Source organism: Physeter macrocephalus, chromosome 20, assembly GCF_002837175.3.
Source record: "Physeter macrocephalus isolate SW-GA chromosome 20, ASM283717v5, whole genome shotgun sequence".
Classification (NCBI taxonomy): Eukaryota; Metazoa; Chordata; class Mammalia; order Artiodactyla; family Physeteridae; genus Physeter; species Physeter macrocephalus.
Genome location: NC_041233.1, coordinates 59,102,506 through 59,128,743, shown reverse-complemented (window position 1 = coordinate 59,128,743; position 26,238 = coordinate 59,102,506). Strand labels below are relative to the sequence as shown.

Below are 26,238 nucleotides of genomic sequence, written 5' to 3'. Positions count from 1 at the left end.
GGTGTGAGGTGATACCTCATTGTGGTTTTGATTTGCATTTCTCTAATGATTAATGATGTTGAGCATTCTTTCATGTGTTTGTTGGCAATCTGTATATCTTCTTTGGAGAAATGTCTGTTTAGGTCTTCTGCCCATTTTTGGATTGGGTTGTTTGTTTTTTTGATATTGAGCTGCATGGATCACTCCCTAATTCTGAAAACTTCCAGATTTCACAGCAGGACATCAAAGCCCTACCCTTCCCCCGCCCCCCACCCCTCCCCAAGCCTGGCCTTTCCCTGCCTGTTCCTCTGATCACCAACGCTCCCCAGTAGTTCAACTCCTCCTCCTTGGAGCTACTTGTTCCTGCTTCTAGAACTTTCCCCTCTCTACCCTCTCCATGGACCCAAACCCCTCTAATCCTTCAAGGCTCAGCTCAAGGCTTCCTCCTCTAGGAAGCCACCTTGCATGTCCTGCAGCCCTGGGATCTCTCTCTTCTCTGCACCTGGAGTGTAACCTCTCCTGTGACTCTCAGCATAGATTATCTCAGAATGTTACCTTTCTCACTGTGCTATGTAGTTTCATCCCCTAATTTAACCCCAAACTTGCAGGCCTTCTGCATATCACATATTTCTCCCATGCCTGCACAGGCCCTCACGAGGCAGCCTCCAGCAAGAGCTAGAAAGTGCTTATTGGTTGATAACAGCAGTCAAAACCATCACTACATCACTATGTGAAGGGCTCCACATCACTCTCCTGGCCAAGGTTGCATACCATCGCCCCCAGCCCCCATATTTTAGGTACCGCCCATGTCCCTAAGACCACTTGGCTCTCAAGGTCACCCCCAGCCATCTGGCAATCCGCAGTTCCCAGCGGCTGCAGCCCTGCAGACAGGCATCCCGGGCCAAGCAGCCAATGTCAGCCAGCAGACAGGAGGGTGAGAACATCAAGCTGGCAGTGCGTGCCTGTCCTCTTCTGCCAGGACACTCACTGATGGGAATGACAGTGCGGGGGAGGGGGATGGCAGGCAGCGGAGGGCATGGCCCCGTAGCACTCAGAATTCCACCTGGTGGGGACTCAACCTCCTTCCACAGAGCAGCCCGGCCAGACTGGGCTTCCTTTCCTGGTCTCTCCCCTGCCTCAGGGGTTCTTCCTGGCTTTCCTCTCACTCCGGGAACCGTGACCAGCAGGATGGCCACCTCCTTTCCCCAGTGAGAGCCTGCTTCTCCGGCCTCTGCATCCTCTCCTTGCAGCCCATTCCCTGGTGGACCTCGGCGTGGGGAGCCCTCTGAGTCAGGATGTCAGTGGAGCTTCACAAGCCTGGGCAAGCCACTTGAGCCCTCAGGACCTCAGTCTCCTCATCCATAAAATGGGTTAACACCACCTCTGCCTACTTCAGAGCACTGCAGGGCAAATGTCTGTTCAAGAAAGGGTAGAGGGAGGGGAAGCATGTGTAAAGAAAAGGTGGTCCAGACACAGGAACTGTTAAATGGCTTTCCTGCCCCCTCCCTCCAGCTTCTCCCTCTTTTCTGTCTCCAGCACCAACCCCTTCGCTGGAATGTCTGGGGAAGGAGCACAGCATGTCTCACCAAGAGAAAAGAAAGGGAAAAAAATTTGAAAAGAACAGAAAAGGGAAGCTGACCCTTCTGTGGGTGCCATTAGCATGAACATCTCTTGGTTTGGGGCTCTGAGCATTTGCCGCTCCTTGGAGGTTAAACGAATCCCAATAAATGAGTCCAGAGCTTGCCCGTTCCTGTGGGTCAGTGTCACGCTGAAAACATGATTGTTTCCAGATGAGCCCTGTTCTAACACTGTGTGCACAAACAGGCTTTCCCTGGGCGGACGGCACTAGACGGAGACCAATGCTGGTTTGGCGTCTGAAAGCCCAAAACTCTGCAGAGGGGGGCTGGACTTGCCCCTGTGTGGCCCTCTGCTGCCAGCATCATGATGGGGTCCTTAAGAAGAAGCCCCTTCCTTTGGTTTTAGGGGGTTCTGCAGGGTCCGAGTTCAAACGGGCCTTCGGCATTTGGGTAACAACAGAGATGGGGTCTGGTCCAGGTGCGAAAGAGTAATAATTTCTATAGCATTTTCTGTGCTGGGTACTATGTGAGCCCCTTTATGAGTGCTGTATGTTTCATCTTCCCCAAATCCTAATGGGTTGGTAGACTTATTATCCTGTTTCTACAGACAGAGAAATAGAGGCTCGAGAGGTAAATGGAGTAGCTCAAGATGACCACCCAGCTAGCAAGTAGCAGAGAGTTGAACTGGAGGCTGTCTGCTTCCAGCACCTGTCCTTACCCCGCAGACAGCATCATCCTAAGAGGAAGGGCCAAGAGATGAACTGTTTATATCACGTGGGGGAGGGGGAGGCCTCAGGAGTCCCTGTTTAAATGGGGGAAGGGTGTGATGCTGGGTTGGAGGAACCCCGTCCCTTTCCCCCAGCCAGGCCTGACCTGTGGACCATCTGGTGCCCAAACTATCCTGGTTTGTCTGTGACCTTCCCAGTTTGAGCCCTGAAAGTCCCATGTCCCAGTTTGCCCAGGATGTTTGGTCACTGTGGTCTTGGTCACCCCCAGACCAGTTGCAGAGAAAGCTGAGTGGCCTGATGGAGCCGTGTCAGGACAGCCTGGGAGGCCTTTCCAATTACTTTAGCTTCCGGTAGCACTAGAGGGAGACGCTAGCCCTCGCCTCCCCTCCCTTTCTCCTTCCTGTGACTCCCTGGGAGATAGTGATTCAGCAGCAAGTCGAAGCAGGCTACACTGTGACCTACCAGGAGTGGAATCACCGGCAGTATAGGGGCTGTGTCAGCACCACCTCCAGGCAAGAACTGAGCAAGGAGGGGAATGGGAAGGGGGTCTTGAGTGGTTCAGGAACTGGACTCTGACAGAGGGCCCGCTGTCCTGCCCAGGCCAGGACTGATTGCAGGGCAGTGGGAGGTGGGCATGCCAGAAGGGGGAGCCCTGCCTTTCCCCCTCACCATGCCCTGCTATGTGAGGGATGGGGGAGTCCCAGCCACTGGATACCTAAGCTGCTTCTCATATTCAGCGGCTAAAAATACGCAATGGCTTTGCTAAAAGGTGCCCAACGGAAACCTACAAGAGGTTTCCTATTAGGGCTGCGCCTGCTCGGGCTGGAGGCCAGATGCTGTGTGAAGCATTCCTATGCCTGCCATTCCGACCATCCAGTCCCAGCCTGGCACCCCCCCCTACCAGGGCCTCAGCCTCCACTCCATTAACCCATGTGCTTCTCAGGCCCCCAGGGCCTTGTGTCTCCCTCCCTCCCCTGCACCCACTGGGTGGCAGCATTTGGGGTTTGGTCTGGAACCCCAGAGCAAGGCCCGGGTCCTCGGCCACCCAATCGCAGCCTCACCTACTCACTGTGTGACCTTGAACAGGTTGTCTAGCTTCTCTAAGCTTTGCTGTCCTCACCTGCAAAACAAGGAGACCACAGGATCCGGAAGTCCTTGGTGGGAAGGGCTCGCGCTCTGGGTGAAGAAGAGGCCCGCCAGGAGATGTGTCTAGAAGCTCAAGCTCATTGTGCTTACTGAGAGTAAATGTTTCTTAGGGGTGGCTGGGGTCCTGCTGGAGATTATGGTACAGTGACTGCAGTGCCCCTTGGTACAACTCCTGCCTACCTGTCAGGGTTGTAGTGACTGGGCAGAGACTCTGCTGGGCCCCAGGTTCTCAGCCAACACTGGCCCAGCCTCGGAACCCCCAGCGGGTAGATGCAGACACTGTGTTAGGTCAGGTCGCGATGGGGCTCCACGTCTGAATTTGTAACTGGCTCTCCAGGGTGATCCTGTTGAATGACCAGGCCGAGAGTCGCTGACGGGGCCTGGCACAGAGCGGGCCCTCGGCCCCTGTGAACTATGTCCCTCTCCTACTCCTGAGCCTCAGCGGGCTTCCCCGTCACACGGTAATGACCTGGCCATCTCCCCTCTGGGGCTGTTGACAGGCTCAAAGAGAATCCCGGGCAGCTGCAGCTGCACAAACAGGGGGAGAAGATGGCCGTCACTGCGAGGAAGCCACCCACCCGTCTGGACTGCTGGTAGCCAGGGGTTGGGCAGTGAGCCATCGTGGTCCCCGGCCCAGAGACTTCTCCTGCAAGACCAGAAGGAAAATGGCGGGGCAGGGGAGGGCAGTTCCCCCTTGCCCTCCACTCTCTGCCCTTCCCCAGGCCCCACTCTGCAAAAAAGCCTGAGAAACAAATTCTCTCCTTGGGAGATGCACGTCTGCTAGGCAGGACGTAGCCTCCATACAATGTTCTCCTCCTCCTCACTGGGAATTCTACCCACAGCAGAGCTTCAACCGGCAGAGCCACGCACTCCAACGGTCTCTCCCCGTCTCCCTTCTGCCCCAGGGAGGTGACCCTGGCTCAGGCTTTGCTGGACTGCCAGGTCGAGGATGGAGGCAGATGGGAACTCTCCCACCTGCCTTTTGGAGGCAACAGATTCAACAGGTTCCCCTTTCCCCCATCCTTGTTAGAGTATCATTCGGGCAGGTGGGCTTATAAACCACAGCCCTTGCCCAGCTTGGATGACCTTGGGCAGTGTCTGAACCTCTGTTTTCTCATCCTTAAAACGGGGATGATAGGACCTCCATAGTGTGGATGTGAGGATTGAAAGAGGCTTGAAATACCAAGGAGGTTCTCAAACAGGAGGGCTGGTAAGGGGAAGGTATCAGAAATGCACGTTCCGGGCCTCAGCCCCAGCATTCTGACTCACTGGTTTCTGAGTCCAAACTTTGGGAAACATAGAAGCCTCGGAGAGGGGGATCCCCTCATCCTTGGCTGTGGCGGCAGATCACCTTGGAGCTTAACAAATGCCCCCAAAGCCCAGGCCACGCCCCAGATTCATAGGATCGGAATCTCGGTGAGTGTCCGTAAGGCTGACTCCCTTCCCTGTGAACCTGCTGCCCTTTCCTCCAAGAGACCCCCTCTTTCCAGCCGGCAGACCTAGCTGGCCGGTTGGCATATTTTCTTTGATCCCAGGGGAAACGGAAGGCATTTCCTCTAGTCTCCACATTGATCACCAGCCAGCCCCACCTGAGCACTTAACAGACCTCCAGCGTGGTAGAGGCTCCCCTGAGGATTGGTGGATGAAGGGGTGCTGGGAGGGGCCTAAGGCAGGAGCAAGGGCAGGAGGACAGTGGGGGCAGGATTCGGGAAGTAGCCTGCTGCTGAGTCTGGGTTAAATCCTTGCTGCAGGGCAGGGAAGGCTGCAGGCTGGGGCAGCTCAGGGCAGGTAAAGCTGTCAAGTGTCTCAGGTCACCAAACAGTTATTGTCAGTGACAGGATTTGAATCCAGAGCTCACGTACTCAGAAGCTCAGCCATTGTTCCTGTCCATGCAGTATGCTCTGCCTCACCCCTACTGAATCCCAGGTTCCCAGCCTGAGCTTTTCTGGTCAACATTCAACCTACAGCCCCTATTTATCCATCACTTATGCCAGGCCAGGGGATGCAGTGGGGGGGAACAAGCCACAGTGTGACCTCACGGAGCCTTGGGCCTAGGATGGGGGCAGACTTTAATCAAAGGGTCACACAAATCTGTAATTACGCAGAGGCCAGCAGGGGGAGGATGTCGGGGAAGACAGGTTGAGGAGGTGACATTTTAGTCGTGACTTTAAAGGCTGAGAGGGCAAGAGCAGGCAATGTAAAGAACTGGGAGGAGAAGCGCTGCAGGGGAGGGGAGTGGGCTCCCGGCGCAGGGCAGGGCCTGCGTTCTAGCGACCACCCACGGGGCCTCAGTTTCCCTATTAACGAAGTGGGTGGGAACGTGCCTCACCCTCCCCCATCGGAGGACGAACGGGGGAAGGTGCCTGGGAAAGGGCACGAGCGGCCCACCGAGCCCATCCAGTTGGGCCGGGGCGGGGCAGGGGTGCTCGCTGCGGGCGGCGCGGAGGGGCGTGGAGGGGCAGGCGGACCGCGCCTGGAGGCCGGGCTGGCTGGGACCCGCGGGCAGGCGCGGCGCGCAGTGCGTACGGCTGCGGAGCGCGCGGCTCGCCGGCAGCCGGCATCACATGAGCATCCGGCCCGTGGGTGCCCGGCAGCCGCAGCCCTGCAGCCCAGCGGCCGCGCGCCTCCGCACGACCCTAACCATGTCTGTCTGTTGCTTCTTTTTCAGGGACTATGGCAGTTCCAAGAGGAAATCAGGTAAGGGAGCCTCCGGGCGTTCTTCCCTCCAACTTCCCCTCCCGCTTCGTGCACGCGCCGCTCCGACCCTGCGGAGGACTTTCTGGGGGCTTGTCCTCGCCCGCCTGCCCTGTGGTCCTGTGGGCCAGGGTACTCCCTGTGGTTGCCCCCCTCCGCAGTTCACTCCGCCTAAGACCTCTGGTACTCGCGCCTCCTCCTCCCACCGCGTCCCTCGGGCTCTCCCGGTGGGGCTGGGAGCGGGTGCATGGGGAGTGTGGGGACGCCTTGTGAAGGGCCTAAGGCCCCGCGACGTGTGCAGCCGGATCCTCCTCCTGGGTCTGCGGGGCCAACTCCTGGGCACCGCTGTGGTTTCTCCCTCGGTCCTTCCCGCGGTGCGGCAGCGATGGAAGGGGTAATAGAGACGAGATGCTGGGTTTTCGCCGTGGGAAGGTGAGATCCAGGACCGAAAAGGGGCGGGGGGGGGGGGGGAAGGGGGGGGAATCGGGCTGGAGAGACTGGGTTTTTAACGCTCCTGGGCACCGCTGTGGTTTCTCCCTCGGTCCTTTCCGCGGTGCGGCAGCGATGGAAGGGGTAATAGAGACGAGATGCTGGGTTTTCGCCGTGGGAAGGTGAGATCCAGGACCGAAAAGGGGCGGGGGGGGGGGGGGAAGGGAGGGGAATCGTGCTGGAGAGACTGGGTTTTTAACGGCTGCAGCGCAGACCTTCCCCTCCTTCCCCAACTCTGAGCGCGTTCTCCACGCTGCCGGGGTGGAGGCTCTGCGTGGTGGCCCTCAGAGACCCCCGATGGGAGGGCACCGAGCCACCCTGGCATTGGCCCGGCAGGTGCCGGGCTCACTCCGAGTTTGCGAAGGGGGTGGAGACAGGGAGCGTCGGGGCAGGTCCTTGGACGCTGGACGCAGTGTGCTGGGCGCAGTCGGCTGGGGTCAGAGGAGGATTCTCTCTGGGCGGGGGAGGAGGGACTAGGCAAATGACAGCACGTGGGCGGGGTGCAGTTAATCGGGAGAGGGTGGTCCCTTGTACTTAGGGCTGTGTGTACTGGGAGTTGGGGCGGGGAAGGGAATGCAGCGATCTGTGTGGGCTTGTGTGTTGTCCGTATTTATGGGGGTGGTGAGTTATGGGGGTGCGCAGCCATCTGGGGCTCTGGCCTTGGGGATGTGGGAAGTGTGTATGAACACGTGCCTTACATTAATGGCTCACGTTGTAGGGAGATACTTGTGTCCAGGTGCTTTGAACTGTGGATCAGAAGAGGTATGTGTGCCTGTGTGTGATGGATGGGCTGTGAATTGGGATAGTTGTGATTGCATGGTGCGTTTCTGAGTGTGGGTTCGTATGTCTTGTGTGTATAAGTGCTTGCTTATATATTCACTGGGATGAGGAAAGATGTGTCCTGGTTTACATATGGGTGGGGGCATGTGTGTACGTGGGGTTGTGTGTGTTCGTGTGGGGCTTCATAGTTGTGTGCTCTTGAGGGTATGTTTACTTGTTTGGGCGTGTGTGCCAGTGTGTTGGGATGTATCCAGTTGTGGGTTGGCGTGTGTTTGTGTCTAGCTGTGGGATGAGACTGCGTGTGCACACATGCCTGTCACCTGGGGAGGGGTGCTTCAGGTATGCCCACCCCTGGTGCAGAACAGCATTTCCTCCATGAACAGGGGGGTGAGGCTGCCTCATAAACTTGAGGAATTGCAGCATCTCCTCAGCTGTCACTTGCAGCCAGAGCCATAGGTGGGGCAACCTGGAAGGAGGGGCAAACGTGGGATTGCGTTCTGTCACACCCCTCTCCCCAGGAAACTTTCCCTGGGCCTCAGAGGTGTAGTGGCTGGGTGAGCCTGGGCTCAGATTCTTTTTTTATAAATTTATTTATTTTTGGCTGCGTTGGGTCTTCGCTGCTGTGCGCAGGCTTTCTCTAGTTGCAGCGAGGGGGGCTACTCTTCGTTGCGGTGCGCGGGCTTCTCATTGCAGTGCCTTCTCGTTGTGGAGCACGGGCTCTAGGCGCGCCGGCTTCAGTAGTTGTGGCGCACAGTCTCAGTAGTTGTGGTTCACGGTCTCTAGGTGCGTGGGCTTCTCATTGCAGTGCCTTCTCGTTGTGGAGCACGGGCTCTAGGCGCGCCGGCTTCAGTAGTTGTGGCGCACAGTCTCAGTAGTTGTGGTTCACGGTCTCTAGAGCACAGGCTCAGTAGTTGTGGCACACGGGCTTAGTTGCTCCGCGGCACGTGGGATCTTCCCAGACCAGGGCTCGAACCCGTGTCCCCTGCATTGGCAGGCAGATTCTTAACCACTGTACCACCAGGGAAGCCCTGGGCTCAGATTCTGGCTCTGTGTGACCTCAGGCAATTTTCATAACCTCTCTGCCTTGGTTTTCTCTTCCTAAAAAAACACAGATAATGATGGTCTCTACCTCACATGTAGAAGATTCAATAAGTTAATGTGGAAAAGTCCCTAGGACCCAATAACTGCTTGTAGAAGTATCGGTTTATTGTCATCAGCATTACTAAGTTCATATTTTGGGCTTCACTCTGCTCTGTGATGAAGCTCATGAAGCTTCCCAAGGTCGCTCCAGTCAGGGATGTTTGCATGGAGAACGTGAATGCTTTTTTCCCTGGTCATTTCTTTTTTTTTTTTTTTTTTTTGTGGTACGCGGGCCTCTCACTGTTGTGGCCTCTCCCGTTGCAGAGCACAGGCTCTGGACGCACAGGCTCAGTGGCCATGGCTCACAGGCCCAGCCGCTCTGCGGCATGTGGGATCTTCCCAGACTGGGGCACGAACCCGTGTCCCCTGCATCGGCAGGCGGATTCTCAACCACTGCGCCACCAGGGAAGCCCATCCTGGTCATTTCTTGTCACATTTTAGTCCCCGAAGCCCCAGCTCATCCTTGGAGGATCTCTTGGAGGGATCTCCTATTGAGCACAGAGCCAAGACTACAAGGCAGGCCTGGGGAGGGTGGAGTCAACAGGAAGAAAGTTCTCAGGCGGCTGACAGCCTCACAGAGGAGGCAGGACTGGCGACCTTGAGACCCCGAAGACAGTGTAGCCTCAAATTTATTTCTGCTCCCTCCCTCCACAGAACCTGCTCCTTCTCGCCTCTTCCTTCTCGCTCCGTCCACCCTGTTGCTCAAGCCCAGCATTGAGAGGTCATCCCCGGCTCCTCCCTTCCTCTCACTTGCCCACCTGACCTCCAGATCCATCCCCTTCTCCCACCTCCACCGTCACACCTGTTGGAAGCTCCCTTCGTCTCTCAGGAGGACCCCAGCTCCCTCCTCAGCCTGTCTGCTCCCACCCCAGCCCCTCCACACCGCAGCTAGAGTGAGCTCTTACACACATGGATCAAATAATGTGCTTTTCTGCCTAAATTCCAAGATTTCCCATCCCACCCAGAAAAACTCCTTATCCCGGGCTTGCAGAGCCGTGTGTGCTTTGGCCCCTGCCTGCCACCCTGCCCCAGGCTCTGCCCTCATCCCCGTCCCCCAGTCCCACCCCAGCACTCTGCTCAGCTGCGCCCATTACCTTCCATTCCTTAAACACTTCAGGTTCGTTCTCTCCACAGTCTTTGCATTTGCTGTTCCCTCTGCCTGAATACTGTTCCCCATTCTTCCACATGGCTAGCTCCTGAAGATTTCTGCTTGTCACCTCAGAGAAGCTGCCCCTACCTCCACTGTCTAGCTGCCCCTTTAGGTCTCCCTGCTTCTCGCACATCACCAACCGCACTCTAATTACCTTGTGGGTTTTCTTGTTTGTTATCTGTGTCCCACCACCTTGAAAGCAGAGACCTCGCGGCAGGGCGCGCACCAATAGCAGGGTCCCCTGGTGCTTGTTGAATGGGAGGGTGGATGGAAGAAGGCGTGGGTGCATGAATGACGCTGCAGGTCAGGAAAGACAGGTCGCTGCAGCCTCAAGTCAGGAACATTATCTGGGAAAAGGAGGAGTTTTTCTGATTAGGGGTGGAGAGCGGGTGGGGGGGGATGCTAATCAAGAGACAGCACTTGCGCAAAGGTGGGGGAGCAGGGCCAACTGCAGCCTGTTTCGAGACCAGATACTGCAGCTGACCTTATTGAGCACCAGCTGTATGCCGGTACCGTGTAAAGTGTTGAGGTTCTAGGAATGTGCCTTTCTGCCCGCGAGGGGTTTGCAGTCCACTCTGGGTGATGAACTGTGCAGACAAGAATGTATTGTTGGGGGCTTCCCTGGTGGCGCAGTGGTTGCGCGTCCGCCTGCCGATGTAGGGGAACCGGGTTCGTGCCCCGGTCTGGGAGGATCCCACATGCCGCGGAGCGGCTAGGCCCGTGAGCCATGGCCGCTGGGCCTGCGCGTCCGGAGCCTGTGCTCCGCAACGGGAGAGGCCACAGCAGAGGGAGGCCCGCGTACCGCAAAAAAAAAAAAAAAAAGAATGTATTGTTGGACAGGGGAGCAAGGAAGTGGCATGGTTACCTGAGGAAGAGCAGTCCAGACCAAGGGCACAGCCAGTACAAGGGCCCAGGGGTGGGAGGTCTGTGGCTGGGTGGAACGTAGGGGAGGTCAAGGCGTTAGGAGGGGAGAGCAGCGATGTAGTGGGGATGGGGCAGCAGCAAAGACCGTGTAGGGCCTTGCCAGCCATTTTAAGGGTTTTGGCTTTCACTGTGAGTGAGATGAAGAGCCCCTACGGGGTTCTGAGGAAAGGGGGACATAATCTGACTTAGATCCCAGAAGGATTTTTCTGACCGGTGAGTGGAGATGGTTAAGGGGAGGAGACAGGTGATGAGAGGATGCGGACTCTGGCAGCAATGGAGGGACGGGATGGATTTCCACGATCGGGTGTGGGCCGTGGGGGGCAGTTTATGTCAGATTGCCTGGGCTCCCGTTCTCAGCCTCACGACCTGGGGCAGATCACCTGAGCTCCGCGACCTCACTTGTTCTGTTGTATCAGTCAGGTTCAACTAGAGAAACAGAACCAGCTGGAGCTATCAAATTTCTGGCAAGGAACTGGCTGATGTGATTGGGGGCAGGCGAGGCAAGTCTGAAACCCAAGAGCCGACTGGGGTTGTGGTCCACAGGTGAAATTTCTCCTGCAGGGAAGCCTCAGCTCTGCCCTTAAAGCGTTTCAGCTGATGGACCCAGGACCCCTCGGAGTATCAAGTATAATCTCACTGAAAGTCAACTAATTATGAACCTGATCCCACCTGCAGAATACCTCCCCAGCAATTCCTGGATTAGTGTGTTTTTGAATAACTGGGGATTGTAGCCTAGCCAAGGTGATGCATAAACGTGATGGACACGCCCATGAAAATGGAGTAGCAGCCACCTGCAGGAAGGTGCAGATGATTCAAGGATGTGATGCAGTTAGAGGGCTTTGTGCCGGGCCTGGCAGTAGCAAGAGCCTGTTGCTGTTAGCTGTGATTGGCCGCCCCCCCGGTGAGCACTGCTGCGGGAGCTCAGAGATGGGCTGGAGCAGGCTGCCCCAGAGCAGAGGCTTCTCTTCAAACCTGAAAAGATGGGCTGGGGCGCCCAGAGTTCTGGGAAGCTGCCGGGCTCCGGCGCTGGTGGCTGCGGAGTTCTGACTTGCACCACGAGGGGGCGCAGGTGGCCACGGATCCTGTGAGGTCATTCTGGCCCTGGGATTGTGTCTGAGGCCCCATCCCACCCAGGAGTCCTGTGATGAGCTGCAGCTCGTTTAAATGCAAATGAGGTTGCTCAAGAGTGTTGCAAGTTTGTTCTTTTGGGCCAGTGTTGATGTTTCTCGTGAAATCCTGTTTACTTTATACTTTTCCTTGGAAACTTGGTGAGCGCTGCCTGCTTCCATTTCAGTACCATACAGTCTGCGTCATTGGATGGAGTTAATGAGATCAGCATTACTGTAGTTTCACTGCGGAGAAGCATGCTGCTTGGAGTTCAGAGTTTAGGTTTCGGCATCAGACAGGGTTTGAACTCCTGCTCTGCCATGTGTTTGCTCTATGACCGGCAGCTGCTTAACCTCTGACCTTCATGCCCCCATATGGAAAACAGGGGTAAAAAATAGTGCCTGCCTCTATTAAAGGTAAGGATTGAATTAGCAGGGGGCCCAGCACATAGCAACTCCCAATGATAGCAGCTGCCATTGTTGTTATTTTAAGTATTGATAGGTTCGGAAAGGAGGGGAGAAGTTGGTCCTACCTTGAATTTGAGAGTAAAAAGACATACTTGAAGCACTATTTTCATTCTTTGAGCCCCAGGCCTGGCCCCAGAGGAGACAGAACCTAGACTCAGAATATTCTGTAGAGTTAAGAACGCAGGCTCTGGAGCCAGAATGCCTGGTTTTGTGTCCCAGCTCTGTCAGCTGTGTGGTCTTGGGCAAGTCCTAACTTCCCTGTGCCTCAGTTTCCTCATCTGTGAAATGGGTATAACGATAGTACTTCACCAGGTTGCTTGAGGCTTGAATATGTGTTAATACGTGTGAAGTGTCTGGTGCAGGAAGCACTAAGGGTTAAGCCTTTTCTATTATGAGTAGGAGGCAGCACCATGGATGTCTAGCAGAGGTCCACCGTGGAGGTCCCCCAGCAGAAGGGACCACTGGCTTTGGCATTTGCCCTCCTGCAGGAGAGACTCCTCTCAACCAGAGGGGGAAGGCAGAGTGTGCACCATCTCATAGTTGCCAGTCAGCCTCCCAGTAACCTGGGCAGGTGGTCTTGTCCCTCTTTTAAAGACCAGGAGAGGTAGGTTCAGGAACCTGCTTGAGGTCACCTAGCCAGGCAGATGCAGGATTCGAATCTGGTCCTTCTGATCCAAACCTCTTTCCACTGAAGTCTGTTCCCTCCTAAGCTAAGACCTGAGGGATCCACAGGTGAACAGGACTGGGCTCTGGAGACCTCTAGCAGGAGGTTCCACAGACTGAGAGAGGGACTGCCCCAAGAGAGCCCCCCACTGCAGTTTCTAGAAGGAACGCATTGGTCACCAGGGATTCTTAATTGGGTAAAGGGTCCCTTTACAGGGTGTGACTAATATCCCCTTAATTTCTCTTTGTATGAATCTGGTCTTTAATACGGTGTATTTGTTTTAAAGCAAAACCTGCCCATAGGTTCTGGCTACTATAAAAAGTTAGTCTACCCTCCTCGTTTTATAGAGGAAGTAACTAAGACAGGGCCTGCCGCCTGCCCAAGGTGAGGGGGTGGGCAGAACCTGGCCTCCGGCTCATCACACTCCCACCAACCCTGGAATGAGGCAGAGGTGTGAGGAGGGCCGTGGTGAAGCAGAGAGAGCAGGTCTGTAAAGCCTCTGGTGCCTCATCTTCCCACAGGATGAATGCCCCAGTAGGACAGAGAGCAGGGCCAGGCTCTCTCTTGACCCCCGGCCTGCCCTGCTCACCAGCCACAAAGGGAGAAGGGCAGAGACAAAGCAGACGGCAGCAGCCTTCACACCTCTCCTGGAGGCTTTCATTTCTCTTAAGCAATTGCTGGTCTCCGGCCCCACAGAGGTCACAGCTCAATTGAGAAAGCAAGATGCTCTCAGTGCTTCATTGATGAATGCAGGGCAGGATGGGTTGTGATCCACAAGTAGCAGGAGTCAAATAGAGGGGGCTGGGGTGGGGTGGGGGGGTACTAGCCAAGATGGGAGGGGCTGGAGATGTGTCCTGGAGGATGGAGGGCTTGGGATGAGCAGAGGGTGGGCGGACGCCCCTGGTAGAAGGGCCGGGCCTGAGCGAGGACTTGGAGCCTGGGATGTGATTGAGAAGTTTGAGGGAAGAAGAGATGTCTAGCCTGGCAGAAGTGAAGGGCTAGGGAAGGGGAGGGCAGGAGATGTGTCTGGAGAGGAAACCTGGGAGAGTGTATCAGCAAGACTTTTTCTTTTTCTTTTTTTTTTTTTAATAAGTTTATTTTATTTTTGGCTGCATTGGGTCTTCGTTGCTGTGTGCGGGCTTTCTCTAGTTGTGGCGAGTAGGGGGCTACTCCTCATTGTGGTGCATGGGCTTCTCATTGCAGTGGCTTCTCTTGTTGCGGAGCATGGGCTCTAGATGCGTGGACTTCAGTAGTTGCGGCACGCGGGCTCAGTAGTTGTGGCTTGCAGGCTCAGTAGTTGCCACGCAAGGGCTCAAGAGCGCAGGCTCAGTAGTTGTGGCGCACGGGTTTAGTTGCTCCGCGGCACGTGGGATCTTCCCAGACCAGGGCTCGAACCCGTGTCCCCTGCATTGGCAGGCGGATTCTTAACCACTTCGCCACCAGGGAAGTCCCAGCAAGACTTTTTCAAAGCTTTCTTTTCTGCCCGAGCCATCCATCCTCAGGGAGAAAGGCCCAGGCTGCTTAGAGAACACGGCCAAGACATTACTGGCACCCTCCAACGGCCAGAAGTGAACGTGTCTTGTGAAGGCACTGTCTTCTGACACATCTCACCCGGGTTGGTGTTTTTAAATAATTTTTGTTTTCGTGGCTCTGGGTCCTCAGCCTGATGTCACCCTGGAGTTCAAAGCCAACTAATTGGAAGTGAAAGGAGGCTGATTGATTTGGCTGCTCCACAGCCAGCCAGTGTGGCAGCAATGTGATGGAGAAAGTGTGTGTCTGGGCCACGACTCCCCTGGCACTGACCTACTGGCTTGCACACACAAAGCAGGGGCGAGGGAGGTGAGGGCTCCCCGAATCCTGGAATCACGTATCTCACTCCCGGGAAGGAGGCAGCTAGCTGGTATGTGGCCTTGATTCTCTCTGACCTGCTTGCTTAGCTTTTTTCTGCTCCCTCATTCCTATCACCCGACCTCTCCTGCTGGGGTAATGGGAAGATGGTCTGTAAGGGGACAGCATGGGCAAAGGCCCGGAGGTATGCTGAGAGTCCTGAGCCTGCTTGTTGAAGTGCAGATTCCCAGGCCCTGCCCAGACCTACTGAATGAGCATCTTTGGGGGTGGCGGCCAGGAACAGCTGGCGGTTTTGATGGGCTCCCCAGGGATCCTGAGATAGAGGCGGGGTTGAATTGGGGATGGGTCATCCACGTGGGTTGATGTCAGTGTTCAGGGTAGGCAGGCAGTGAGGAGGCAGCATGATCGGACCCCCAGGATGGACCGAGACTAGACGGGGCTGCTCCTGGAGGGTGCATTCAGTTGTGTCCCAAGTTGGGGGTGGGGGCCAGAACCAATATGGGAAGGGGAGGGCAGTTAGAGGACAGAGAACACTGGCCCGGCATTCGGGGCCTTGGAGAATGGCTATCCCCTGGGCCTGCGCAGCCACTAGCTTCCCTTCTGCCCTCACCAGGAGGCTGTGACGAGACCCCCGTCTGCCTTTTATTTCCACAAGGTTTTCCTCTTCAGAGGAGGAGACACCCACATTGTGGTCCAGCAAAGAAATGCTTCCCACCATGGCCCTTCAGCCAGAAAATAACTTGTTCCCCACTTGGGCTTTTTGGCTTATAAACATGTGACAAAAGAGACAACATTTCCAGTAACAACAAAGCCAATGGAAAAACAAAGATTTGGGGGAAATGTGCATTATTTATTGTTTTAGCACCTTTTTCTGATCTAAAGTTACTTTGTTTAGAAATAGAAATGTGGTGTGTGTAACTCAGTTGGCCTGTGACATTTCTATAATTGGTCGGTTTTGAAATGTGACGGCAAAGAAAAATTTTCCAAAAGTTTCAGTGAAACTTAGAAGTTTGCGGGGAAAAAAGTGTTTTTCCCCAACTCGTTCCGCTCTGCCCTCGGGATCTCGTCATTGCCACGTGTGACCCAAGCAGCTGGTATGAAGATGGATTTTCTTAATGTTAGAACTGGATTCTGGTACCAAGAAAACTGGGCCGTGTTAGAAAGTCCCTTCACTTCCCTGTGCTCAAAAGGAAGAGCCACCACCTCTTCGAGATGCTTCCTCCCAATGTTGCATCTGGCCAGTGGATGCCGTGTTGTAGAAAAAGCCCCCCTGCAGGTGTCTGGGAGCTGCCTTTCCTGTTAGCCAGGGTCTCCCCCTGGGCCCTGGACCACCTTAGGCTCCCTGAGTATTGGGTCAGGGTTAGAGCTGAGTACATAACTGTTCCCGGAAGGAAGGTGAGGTCCTTGCAAAGCTGTGATGACAGGCTAGTGATAAGAGGCCAAATTAGGACTATCTTTGTTGGCAATAGCCCCCCCAGGGAAACCTTGCAAACATGGCAGATTTTAACATCTCTTGTCCCAGATCTGTCTGGGTGGGGCAGTTTCTCCTGGTCTGTCACCTCTTGGCCATATACCGTCCCTCCCTGGAGCCTAGTGGCTCTGAGAGCCCTCTGTCAGTTCCTCATTTGCGTTTGGTCACAGGGTTCTGAATAAGAGGGCCCTTTTCCCATCTTCCTCAGTGACCTCGGTTTCTCTCTCTGCTCTAAGCCCGGGGCTCAGTTGACACTAGTGGCAGCTCTCCCAGGGGTGAGGGTAGCTCTCCCAGGGGTGAGGGTAGCTCTCCCAGGGGTGAGGGTATGGCCAAACTGATAAGAAGCAAGTTTCCGAATGGATGCTGGTACCAGACTCTGCTAGGATTAGGTGGTTCCTGCCAGACCTAGAGCTGACTCACTGGCACTGGCCGTGGCTGTCATGTAGATTTGTTCAGTGAACATCTGAGTACCTCCTCTGTGCCAGGCCCTGTGGTCCAAGCCTAGGGATACCAAGGTGGATACAGTGAGGTCCGTGTCCTCAGGACTCTCAGTTGGGTCGGGGAGGTGGGAAAGTAAACAGCAGTTATGATGTGATGTCCAAGGGCTACCATGGCGGAGGCGCAGCGGGTGGGATGTGAGGGAGCCTCCCCAGGGGAGGCATAGATCTGCCTGTGGGTGGGGTGCCGAGTGAGGCCTTCTACCCCCGGTTCCCTGAGGTTTTAAATGAGTCAGCCGGGAGAAGAGGGAGAGCAGCCTGCAGAGGCATCTGGTCAGTCTTAGCGTTGGCTGTGCAAGCGTGTCATATCCTCTAAACCGGGCTGGGGCACGTCCTCCGCATCCCCCAGGTACTTGCTGGGCAGTGCTGTTTCAGAGATACCACTGCGGATGGTCACTCGTTCACTAAAGTTGTTGAAGCTTAAAAAGTTCTAATTATAAAATTAATACATGTGCCTGGGTTGGAGAGAACTTGCCCCAAAGGTCGCCTCTGACCTGTTCCTTATTCTTAGGAGGACTCTGGCTTCCACTGGTCTCCTAGGGGACACATGCCCTGCCTGTGACAGGAGGGCATGAATCCTGATTCCATACAGCTGCAGGGCCGTGGCCCGCCCAGCCAGCTGCCTGGCACTCGGAAGTGTTCATTAAGTATCTGACAACAGACGGGTCTCCGTTGGGGAAATCTTCATCCAGTGGGTCTCCCTCGTGGTTGATGATTGACCGGGATTGACAGGACAGAGAGAGAGCAGCCCTTTCAAGGCACAGGTAAAAACCAGGGGGACCCAGAAAAGTGGTCCCAGCTTCTCACACTTGTGCAGCGAGCCAGGACAGGGCCCTCTGACCACCGGTCTCCTTCCTGGCTTCTCCCCAGGGTGGAAGCTCAGTATTAGCCAGAGTCCCTGAGCTGTGGTGCCAAAGGGTTAACTTCATGCTCCCCAGAGAGCTCGCACACGCCTGACCCTCCCCTGTCCTCCAGGCCCTCCCAGCTGCGGCCTCCTGGGCATAGCTGAGTCACGTGAGAGCCAGATGTGGGGATTTCCCAAGCAGTGATGTGTGTGTGTATGTGTGAGCGTGCACGCACACGCGCACACGCGCGCGCGCACACACACACACACACACACACACACACACACACACTCACGCTGCTCTGTTGACGTGGCATCCGAGAGCTCAAGGGATTGGTCCAAACGCACGCAGAGCAGGAGCAGGATGGGGGTGAGGAGAGGCCCCAGGCTCCAGCCACACACCCTGGGAGGCTGCACTGAGCCCTGCTGAGCCCTGCTCCCACCAGACATCATAGATAAGCCAGTTGTTTTTGCTCAGACTCCCATTTCCTGCAGCATCCATCTTGCCATAGACCATATTGCTTATGGATAAAATTTTTTTTAATCTCTTTGAAGGGCGTTACCGCAGATGCTGGAAGCCCGCAGCCTTCCAGGGATGTTCTGCCGGGCTTGGGGGCCTGCCTCTGAGTTACTCTGCACAGCACCAGCTAGGCTCAGGGCCTTTCCTGGCCTGAGGATGCCCGCATGTACCTCAGACCACCCCAGCCAACACCTAGACTAGAGGAAGTGCAGGGCCCTGGGGGCCAAGAAGGCCCTGGAGCAGTGGTATCAGCTGGACCTCAGTTTCCCCGTGAAACCCTTGGGACTGAGGGCATTGAGTGTGTGTCCTTCCAACAGCCACCATGGACTTTCTGGGTACCACCTACTGTGTTTGGTGTGCCGTGAGGATGCTGACAGGGTTAAGACCCTGAAGGAACTTCAGATCTTATTGGAGAGACTCATAACAAATTTTGATTAAGTGCCTACTATGTGCCAGACACTTGCTAGGACTACAACACTATCCAGACATTCTGGAGCCAGTTGACACAGAGACCAGTTGAACAATACAGAGACCCTGCCCAGGGCAAGATAAGGGCAGCCTGCAAACCTTGAAAAGGGGGTCACCCTCAACCTCAGTTCACAGGTGAACTCTGCCCCTGGCCCCTGCCCCCCTCATCCCCAGCCCCATCCTCCTCTGGCTGTGTCCAGCCAGATGTCAGCTGAAGTATTATGAGCCCTGCTCCAAAGGTGGGGTCCAGTTACAGATGCGAGGCCTCCAGGTCTCAGTCCCGCTGCCTCCCCGCTTCCCCCTCATGAGCCCGCACCCGGGGCCCTGCCTGCTATGTTTGGCTCCAGCCTGCTTTCCGGTAGGGTCTGGGCAGCCTGGGGCAATGAGGATACACTTGAGTGGCAGCCCTGACGGCACCAGGCAGGTGGATGAGGGAGCCACGCAGCCTCCCCCAAACCTACAAGACCCCCGAAGCAGTCAGGAGTGCCTGGGAGAGTGTCTTTGATTGTAAATATCTGAGCCCAGTCCCTGAGGCTGGAGAGTCAGCTGGTCATAGCCAGGAGCCTCCAGCTGTGCATGTGGTAGATGCTCATTAGATAACTGGCGGTTGATTATTGATAATCTGTTAGTGAAAGTCCAGTCTGGGGAAAATAAAACATTGCTTTTTTTGTGGCCCTGGGGTGGGATTGTCAGTCCTGGGTCCATTGCTGTTGACTCCATCTCTCAGGGCTCTTGTGGAGACTGAGCCAGGGGAGGGGGTGGACTGGCGGGCTGGGGGCTGGAGACCCAGCGGCTGCTTACTTCATCCTGCACCACTGGCCTCTGTTTCTGCTGCTGCCGCTGCCTCATTCTCACGGGCTTTGGCGGGGGGAGCTGGTGGGTGGGGGAATGGGAGGGGGGATACCCCAGTAAGTGGAGGAGGACCACCAAGGCAGCCACCCCAGGGAGGGGGGTGACTGGGATCCGGGAACTCTGAACAGTGTTGAGTTTGTCTCTTCTGTGCACACCAGCACCCCGGCATGGGGAGAGGCGAGAGCCCGAGAGCGGAGGGGGAGGCCGCCGCCCCAGGGGCTCCTATGGGGTCAGGCAGCAGCTGCGGGAGCAGAGGCTCAGAACCCTGCTGGCCTCCCCACACAGTGCCCCTCTGTCCGCCCACAGCACCTGTGTTTAACCAGAAGCTGAGGGTTTTTGAGCAGGGTGGGAGAAGGAGGCAGACCTGCCTGCCAGGGCAGCCCCGCTGGGCAGCTGCGGTGCTCCCGGGGGCAGCCCGGGCCTCTCTGCCCACACCCACTTGGGCTGGGCTGTCTCTGCTGGCCCGCCTTGGCCTAGGTGGGTGTCCTTGGACTTAGTCCCTAAGGGACTGCGGAGTGGCTCCAGCCCTCACGCACCCCATTCCCCACCTGAGCCGGGAGACTGACTGTGCTCTGACTGCATGGCTCAGCGGTCAGAGGGTCAGCGGTGCATTCCTGCCCCGGGTTGGGCTGCCCCGACATGGACTCTGAATTCTGGGAAAGGCAGCTCCTGGAGAAGGAGGCAGGCCCCTTCCTACTGAGAGTAAAATGAAAGGAGTACGGCTGCATTTACAAAGGGAAGCCCAACAGAAATAAGTGAGCCTCCCTTGGCCAATGGCTGGGGAGGATCCAGAGAATGAAGTCCCCTGTTTTTAGGCCCCTTTGTTCCCCGTTCCCAACCAGCTTGCCTGGGTTCAAGTCTGACCCATCACTCCCTTGCTGTGGGGCCTTGGGAAAAAGCTTAACTTTCCTGAGGCTTACTTTCTGCATCTGTAAAATACAGATTGTTATAAGGATTAAACGTTTAGTCAAACGTTTAACCCAGTACCTAGCATGCACGTTAAGAAAGTGGGAACTGGGGGCTTCCCTGGTGGCACAGTGGTTAAGAATCCGCCTGCCAGTGCAGGGGACACGGGTTTGAGCCCTGGTCCAGGAAGATCCCACATGCCGCAGAGCAACTACTGAGCCTGCACTCTAGAGCCCGTGAGCCACAACTAGAGCCCGTGAGCCACAACTACTGAAGCTCTTCCGCCTAGAGCCCGTGCTCCACAACAAGAGAAGCCACCACAATGAGAAGCCCGCGCACTGCAACAAAGAGTAGCCCCCGCTCACCGCAACTAGAGAAAGCCTGCGCACAGCAACGAAGACTCAACGCAGCCAAAATTAATTAATTAATTAATTAATTAATTTTAAAAAAAGTTAGGTATTGATGATGAGCTGGAGGCTGCTGCTCACCCTGGAGCAGGCTGCAGAGAGCTGCCCCTGTGGGTAGCAGCTCACACACCTTACAGCAGGACACTCCCCAACTTCTACCCGTGTGACTGTGGACTGGAAGTCATGTTTGAGTTATTGCTTGTTCTCTGTCTTGATCATCTTAATTCATGCCATGCTTTTTCCGGATGCCATTCGTATCACTTTCACTGTTGTGCCACTGTTTCTGCTGCTCTGAGCATGATGACCTATTTCAGGCCCTATATATCATGTAGGTCAAGCTGCTACTTCTTTGTGAAGCACTGTTAGCCCTCGAGGGCTCTGGTAAAGATCTGAGCTACTTCATGCCTATGACAGTACAGTGCCTGCCACAAGGGATGTGCTCTCATGAAAAAGTAGCTCCTTCTCCTTCTACTGTTAAATAAAATAACAGGGCTAGCAGCTGTCAAGCCCTAATTAGTTGATGACCTGAAAGCAGTGGCTGAGTTCCCTGGTGGCCTAGTCAAAAAGGAAAAGAAACATGTGGAGTCTAGGAAATTTAAGAAATCTAGCCCTATGTAAGGTTCAGTTGTACAAAAGGAGAGAAAAGAGTAGAATACAACAGATATTCAGAAACCAGTTCAAGGCTGCAGTGAGGTAAGAACAATAGAATTCCCAAAGAGAGAGAGGTCTTGAGCGTTCAAGTACGCTGAGATATTGAAGAATGGAAGGACACAGAGACAACAGGGGGGTATTCATTCCTGGCAGGGGCCTTGCTCCTCCTCCCCTCCCAGGAGCCCAGGGCGGGGGCTGTGTAAGCTGATAAGGCGGGTGACCCTGCCCTGGTCCCCCTGAGCCCTTGGTTTGCTTTCATTCTCTGAGGAGTTTATGCTGTTGGCTGTTCTCCTGTCTCTCCCACCTGGGCTTTCAGCCCATTCTGGATTTATTAGTTTGGATGGGTGGAACTTGCTTTACACCAGGGAAGAATTTCTGGAAGCATGGTTTGAGACTAGATTTGGGTAAATTGAACCCAATTCTCCCTGCTCTGGAGTTACTCAACGTTAAAAGAAACATTACAGAGCAATAGGAGTCCCTCTCCTAACTTAAGTCTATCCAGTTGTTTGTAACGTAGTCCTTGGGTGTATATGTGTTTGGGGGGAACGTCCTTAAAGTCAGGGGCCCCTGTAATATTGTTCTTTGATTTCTCATAATCACCTGGACTTGACAAGAGTCAGGTTCAGCACCTAAGTGTCATCAGGACTTGCAGGCACCGGTTTTTCTCTGGGCCTGGATTCTTGCTGGTGCAGCAAGCCGGGAGGAGTGGCTGTGGCAGGAACATGAGTCCTGTGGGATGGCCATGGGAGGGACCCTCTCGCCATGCCTCCCGTCTCCCAGGCACACACTGCTTTAGTCATCAGCTTTGTCCCTGTCACCACTCCCCTTCTGTGTTCCAGGGGCCTAATTCCTACCCCTCCAAAACCTTTCACAGGCACTAGGCCATTTCACTCTTAAAGCAGACCCACAACGAAAAACACGTGGTAGATATTTTTATCCCCATTTCACAGAAGGAAAAGGGGCTCAGAGATTTGCTAAATGCCCCAGAATCAGTGAGCTAAGTGAGAGAGTAAGCGCAAGAACCAAGGTTTTTAAAAAATTCTTGCTCCAGTTCCTCTCTGTCTTATGTGCCTCCCGAACAGTTGGACTTCTTCACTTGAGTTTCCTATATTGAGCGTGTGTTCAAGTGGTTTTCCCTGGAAAGGTGGTCTGTTTCTCCGGAAAGATTTGTTTCGACTGTGGTGTACTTGCATTATGGAGACTAGCAGGTTACTGCTGGAAGAGTCTAGAACATGAAACAAGTATCTTGGAGATCAGTGGGCCCAAAATGCTTGATTTTACAGATGTGGCCCAGAGAAGTCAAGCCATTTGCCCAAGGTCACACAGCCAGTTCTCAGCAAAACCAGTTGTGCAGATTCCCAGTCTCACGCCCCTTGCTTTCCACCAGGCCCCGTGACTCTGCTCTGTAGGGCCCTTGGTTCTGTCACCAGAGAGAGGGGGGTAGAGACAGCAGGGAGGGCAGGAAGCAGTTGGTTTGTGTCATTACAGCTGCTCATTTGGCTGCGCCTGCCTTTTGCTCCTTTGCGCCGTCTCTCCTTCTCACCATTTTCCCAGCCCTGAGCCAGCAGCCATGTCTGCCTCCTGGCCGGGGGGCCAGGGTTTGTGAGCCAGGGGGTCACTCCTCTGTTCATCGCAATGAGGCGGAGGGGGGTCCTTCCCGCCCTGGGGGAGGGCTAGCTCGGGTGGGCTGGAGAGAAGGCACTCCAAAGGGGGGAAATTTGGGGTGGGAGCCATGGAACTGGATTAATTCTGCGGATCCAGGGGACTGGGAAATAAATCATGTTTTAAAAAGGCTTTTTTTTTAAAGACAGGCTTGTTTCTGGTCCGCTTCCCATTTTCCTTTGGAAAGAGGGGAGGCCTGCTTTTTGGGGGGGAAGAGGGTGGGCCTGAATTCAGGTTGTTCCACATTTAGGAGTGGGGGCTCGGTTTCCAGAGGCTGAGGGATCTTTTCCCGTCTGCCCTCCCTGGCCTGCCCAAATGCCCACTCTCCAAAGGCCCAGAAGGGCATTGGACCCTTCAGGATGACTGTTGAAAAAACCAACCAAGCAGCAAAGGCCTCGGGAGCGTTTAGTCCACGTGGGCCAACAGCCTCCACTTCTCTCCCCTGGGGATTTGGAGCAGCTCCCCTTCTCTGACAACCTCATCTCCCAGCCTTGGGTCTGGCAAACCACTGCCCACAGGCCAAGCCCAGCCCACCATGTGGTTTTTTTAAAATTTATTTAATTAATTCATTTATTTTTGGCTGCGTTGGGTCTCCGTTGCTGTGCGCGGGCTTCTCATCGCGGCGGCTTCTCTTGCGGAGCACGGGTGCATGGGCTTCAGTAGTTGTGGCACGCAGGCTCAGTAGTTGTGGTGCACGGGCTTAGTTGCTCCACAGCATGTGGGATCTTCCCGGACCAGGGCTCGAACCCGTGTCCCCTGCATTGGCAGGCGGATTCTTAACCACTGCGCCACCAGGGAAGCCCCCCACCGTGTGGTTTTGTAAGTAAAGTTTTATCGGCACACAGCTCGTTCATTCCTCTACGGATTGTAACAGCAGAGGTAAGTAGTCTCGACAGAGACCACGTGGCCCACAAAGCCTAAAATATTGACTCTCTGGCCCTTCACAGAAAGTCCGTCGACCCCTGTTTTAGCAGAACACATCTTCCTGGGTCCTCCAGGCCCAGGCCAAATGAATTCCCTTGGCTCACTGACGGACATTAGCACTTCCTAAAACATTTCCTTCTGAAGAACCGGAAGCAAAGTGTACGAAGTAACGAAGCCAGCAGAGATGGAGAGAGGTGTGGGCGACCTCTTAGTTGGCTCAGCCCAGGGCTGGGTGGGGCCAGATGGTGTTGGGATGGGTCTGGCATTAGGCCTGCCCAGGGGCGTTAGGATGGCCTTGCTGGGTGGCAGCCACTTGGCCACATTTGGGGCACAGCATCAAGAAGTCATAACCCCAGCAAGACCTGGCACCAGACAATGAAGCCCCACATTCTGAACTGAGACCCCCTCACCTCAACCACAGCAGTTGAAAGCCTCAGAGTGTGTCTGCTTTGTCTTGGCCCTGCCAGGGCATGAAAGCTGGGCCAGCATGGCTCCTGCTGTCCCAGGAGGCTTCTGGCTGCTAGGCCTGGTCAGAGACTCTGGCCACAGGATGCTTGTCGGTGGGTGTAGTCCCCCAGAGTCCCTTTACCCCCAATTCCAGCTGACCCAGTGTCTGTGGGAAGCATCTCTGTGTGCCAGCATTTTCTTGATGCATCTAGTATTGAAATGCCATCTGGTTCTCGTCCTTGCAACTCCAGAAGCCTGATTTTCCTGCTGCCCCCCCAGAGCTGATTGAAGCAAGCTCATGGGATATGCCCAGGGAAGAGGTTCAGAGAGGTTAAGTAACTTTATCAAAGAGGCAGAGCCTGGATTTGAATCCAGACAGACTCCAGAGGCCGCACCACACCTCTCCAGCGGATCCGCACTCTGTTGGTTTACAGTGAGTACTGGAAGGGCCAGGCTTCCCAGGTCTACGTGGTGAGGCAGCAGTTGGAAGGTGGCTTGCTGAGCGAGGGAGAGTTAGGTGCTTTAAATGGTGAGAAGCATCAGACTGAGGCCTGAAGCCTGTGTCACCACAAGAGATGAACACTGTACTAGCTGCGTGACCTGGACCAAGTTACTTAACCTCTGGTTCATAGTCTTCACCTGCAAAATGGAGGCAGTTCCTTATCACTGTAGGTTTATTATGAAAAACAGATGAGTTACTATATGTAAGTGCTCGGCACAGTGCTTGGTGTACAGTAGATGCTATATAAATGTTGCTGCTCTGATGATTACCGTTACTATCGATCAGGCCGCTCTCCTGGCCAACACCAGGCAAGCAGCCCAAGGGCTTGCCTCTCAGACTTGCATCTCCACGTTTCCTTCTCGCTGTAGCCACTGTAGCCAATGCTGTTCTCCTTTGGAGGCAGTGAGCAGTTCAGCAGAGGAAGCACCAGTTGGGGTGTCCCAGACCTGGTTCCATTTCTGGCTCTGCTACTCTGGCCTCTTGGGAACTTGGGCCAGTTCCTTCCCCTGTCTAAGCTCAGATTCCACCCCTGTAAAATGGGGCAAAAGGCGTGTACCCAGCTCAAGGACCTGGGTGTAAATGAGCCACTGTTCACTGTAGGTAAACTGTCAGCATTACGTGTTGACCCTCTGATATTCTAGAAATGGCCACACCATTGATTAGGCTAAGAGCTTTTTGCCTCATAATGTTACTATATCACATCTCATGATCTTAAGTTGTTTTAGGTGCTTTGACATTGTTCCTCCCTCTCGGCAGGAAGACAACTTTTAACCTCATTTCACAGATGAGGAACCTGGGGCTCAGCTCACACATGGCTGTCTGAGCCTGGACAAGAGCCCTCGTTTCTTCTGGTCACTAAAGGTCCCCGTTCTTCTGGGTTGGGGTGTGAGACTTTTTTAAATGAGGCTTCCTTCCATTTTGCCAGGGCCTGTCTGTCTTCCTCAATGCTTAGGGCTGGGGTAAGGGCTGGACAAGACATTGAGGCCCAGTGGTGCGGTGGCTGGAGACTGGCCTTGAGCTCTCCAACCTGATGTTTAAGGTTCCAGGCCCAGGCTGCTGAGCGTGCTGGCCTGGTGAGGATCAGGGCCAGCCACCCACATGGCCAGAGAGGAAGGTCCAGGCTGCCTTCTCCAGGGCAGCGATAACCCACGGGCCCTGTTCCAGGCCCGGATCGTGTAGGATTCTCTGTGCTCCAGAGGATTCCTGCGTTTTGCAGACACCTCATTATCCCCGTCCTGGCCAGCAGTGTCCCAGCTCCTCTGTAATCACTCAGGCCCACGCCCAGCAGCACTTCCAGGGCCAGGAAATCACTCCCCTCCCCTCCCCTCCCCTCCCTTCCCCTCCCCTTCCCCTCCCTTCTCTTCCCCTCCCCTCCCTTCCCTTCCCTTCCCTTC

The 26,238-nt window shown here is 55.1% G+C and overlaps 1 protein-coding gene across 14 annotated transcripts in view; it reads left to right on the top strand.

Annotated features, from left to right (window-relative positions):
- SH3PXD2A (SH3 and PX domains 2A) overlaps positions 1-26,238 on the top strand; it is a 246,105-nt gene that overhangs the window by 152,572 nt on the left and 67,295 nt on the right. For 13 of the 14 annotated variants that reach the window (XM_028481821.2, XM_028481820.2, XM_028481822.2 and 10 more), the window contains one exon: positions 6,099-6,127. In XM_028481821.2, coding sequence (XP_028337622.1) covers positions 6,099-6,127 — 29 coding nt within the window. Of the gene's footprint in view, positions 1-6,098; positions 6,128-23,834; positions 24,090-24,593; positions 24,776-26,238 lie in introns of those variants that run through there. The other variant, XM_028481825.2, reaches the window with a different exon arrangement.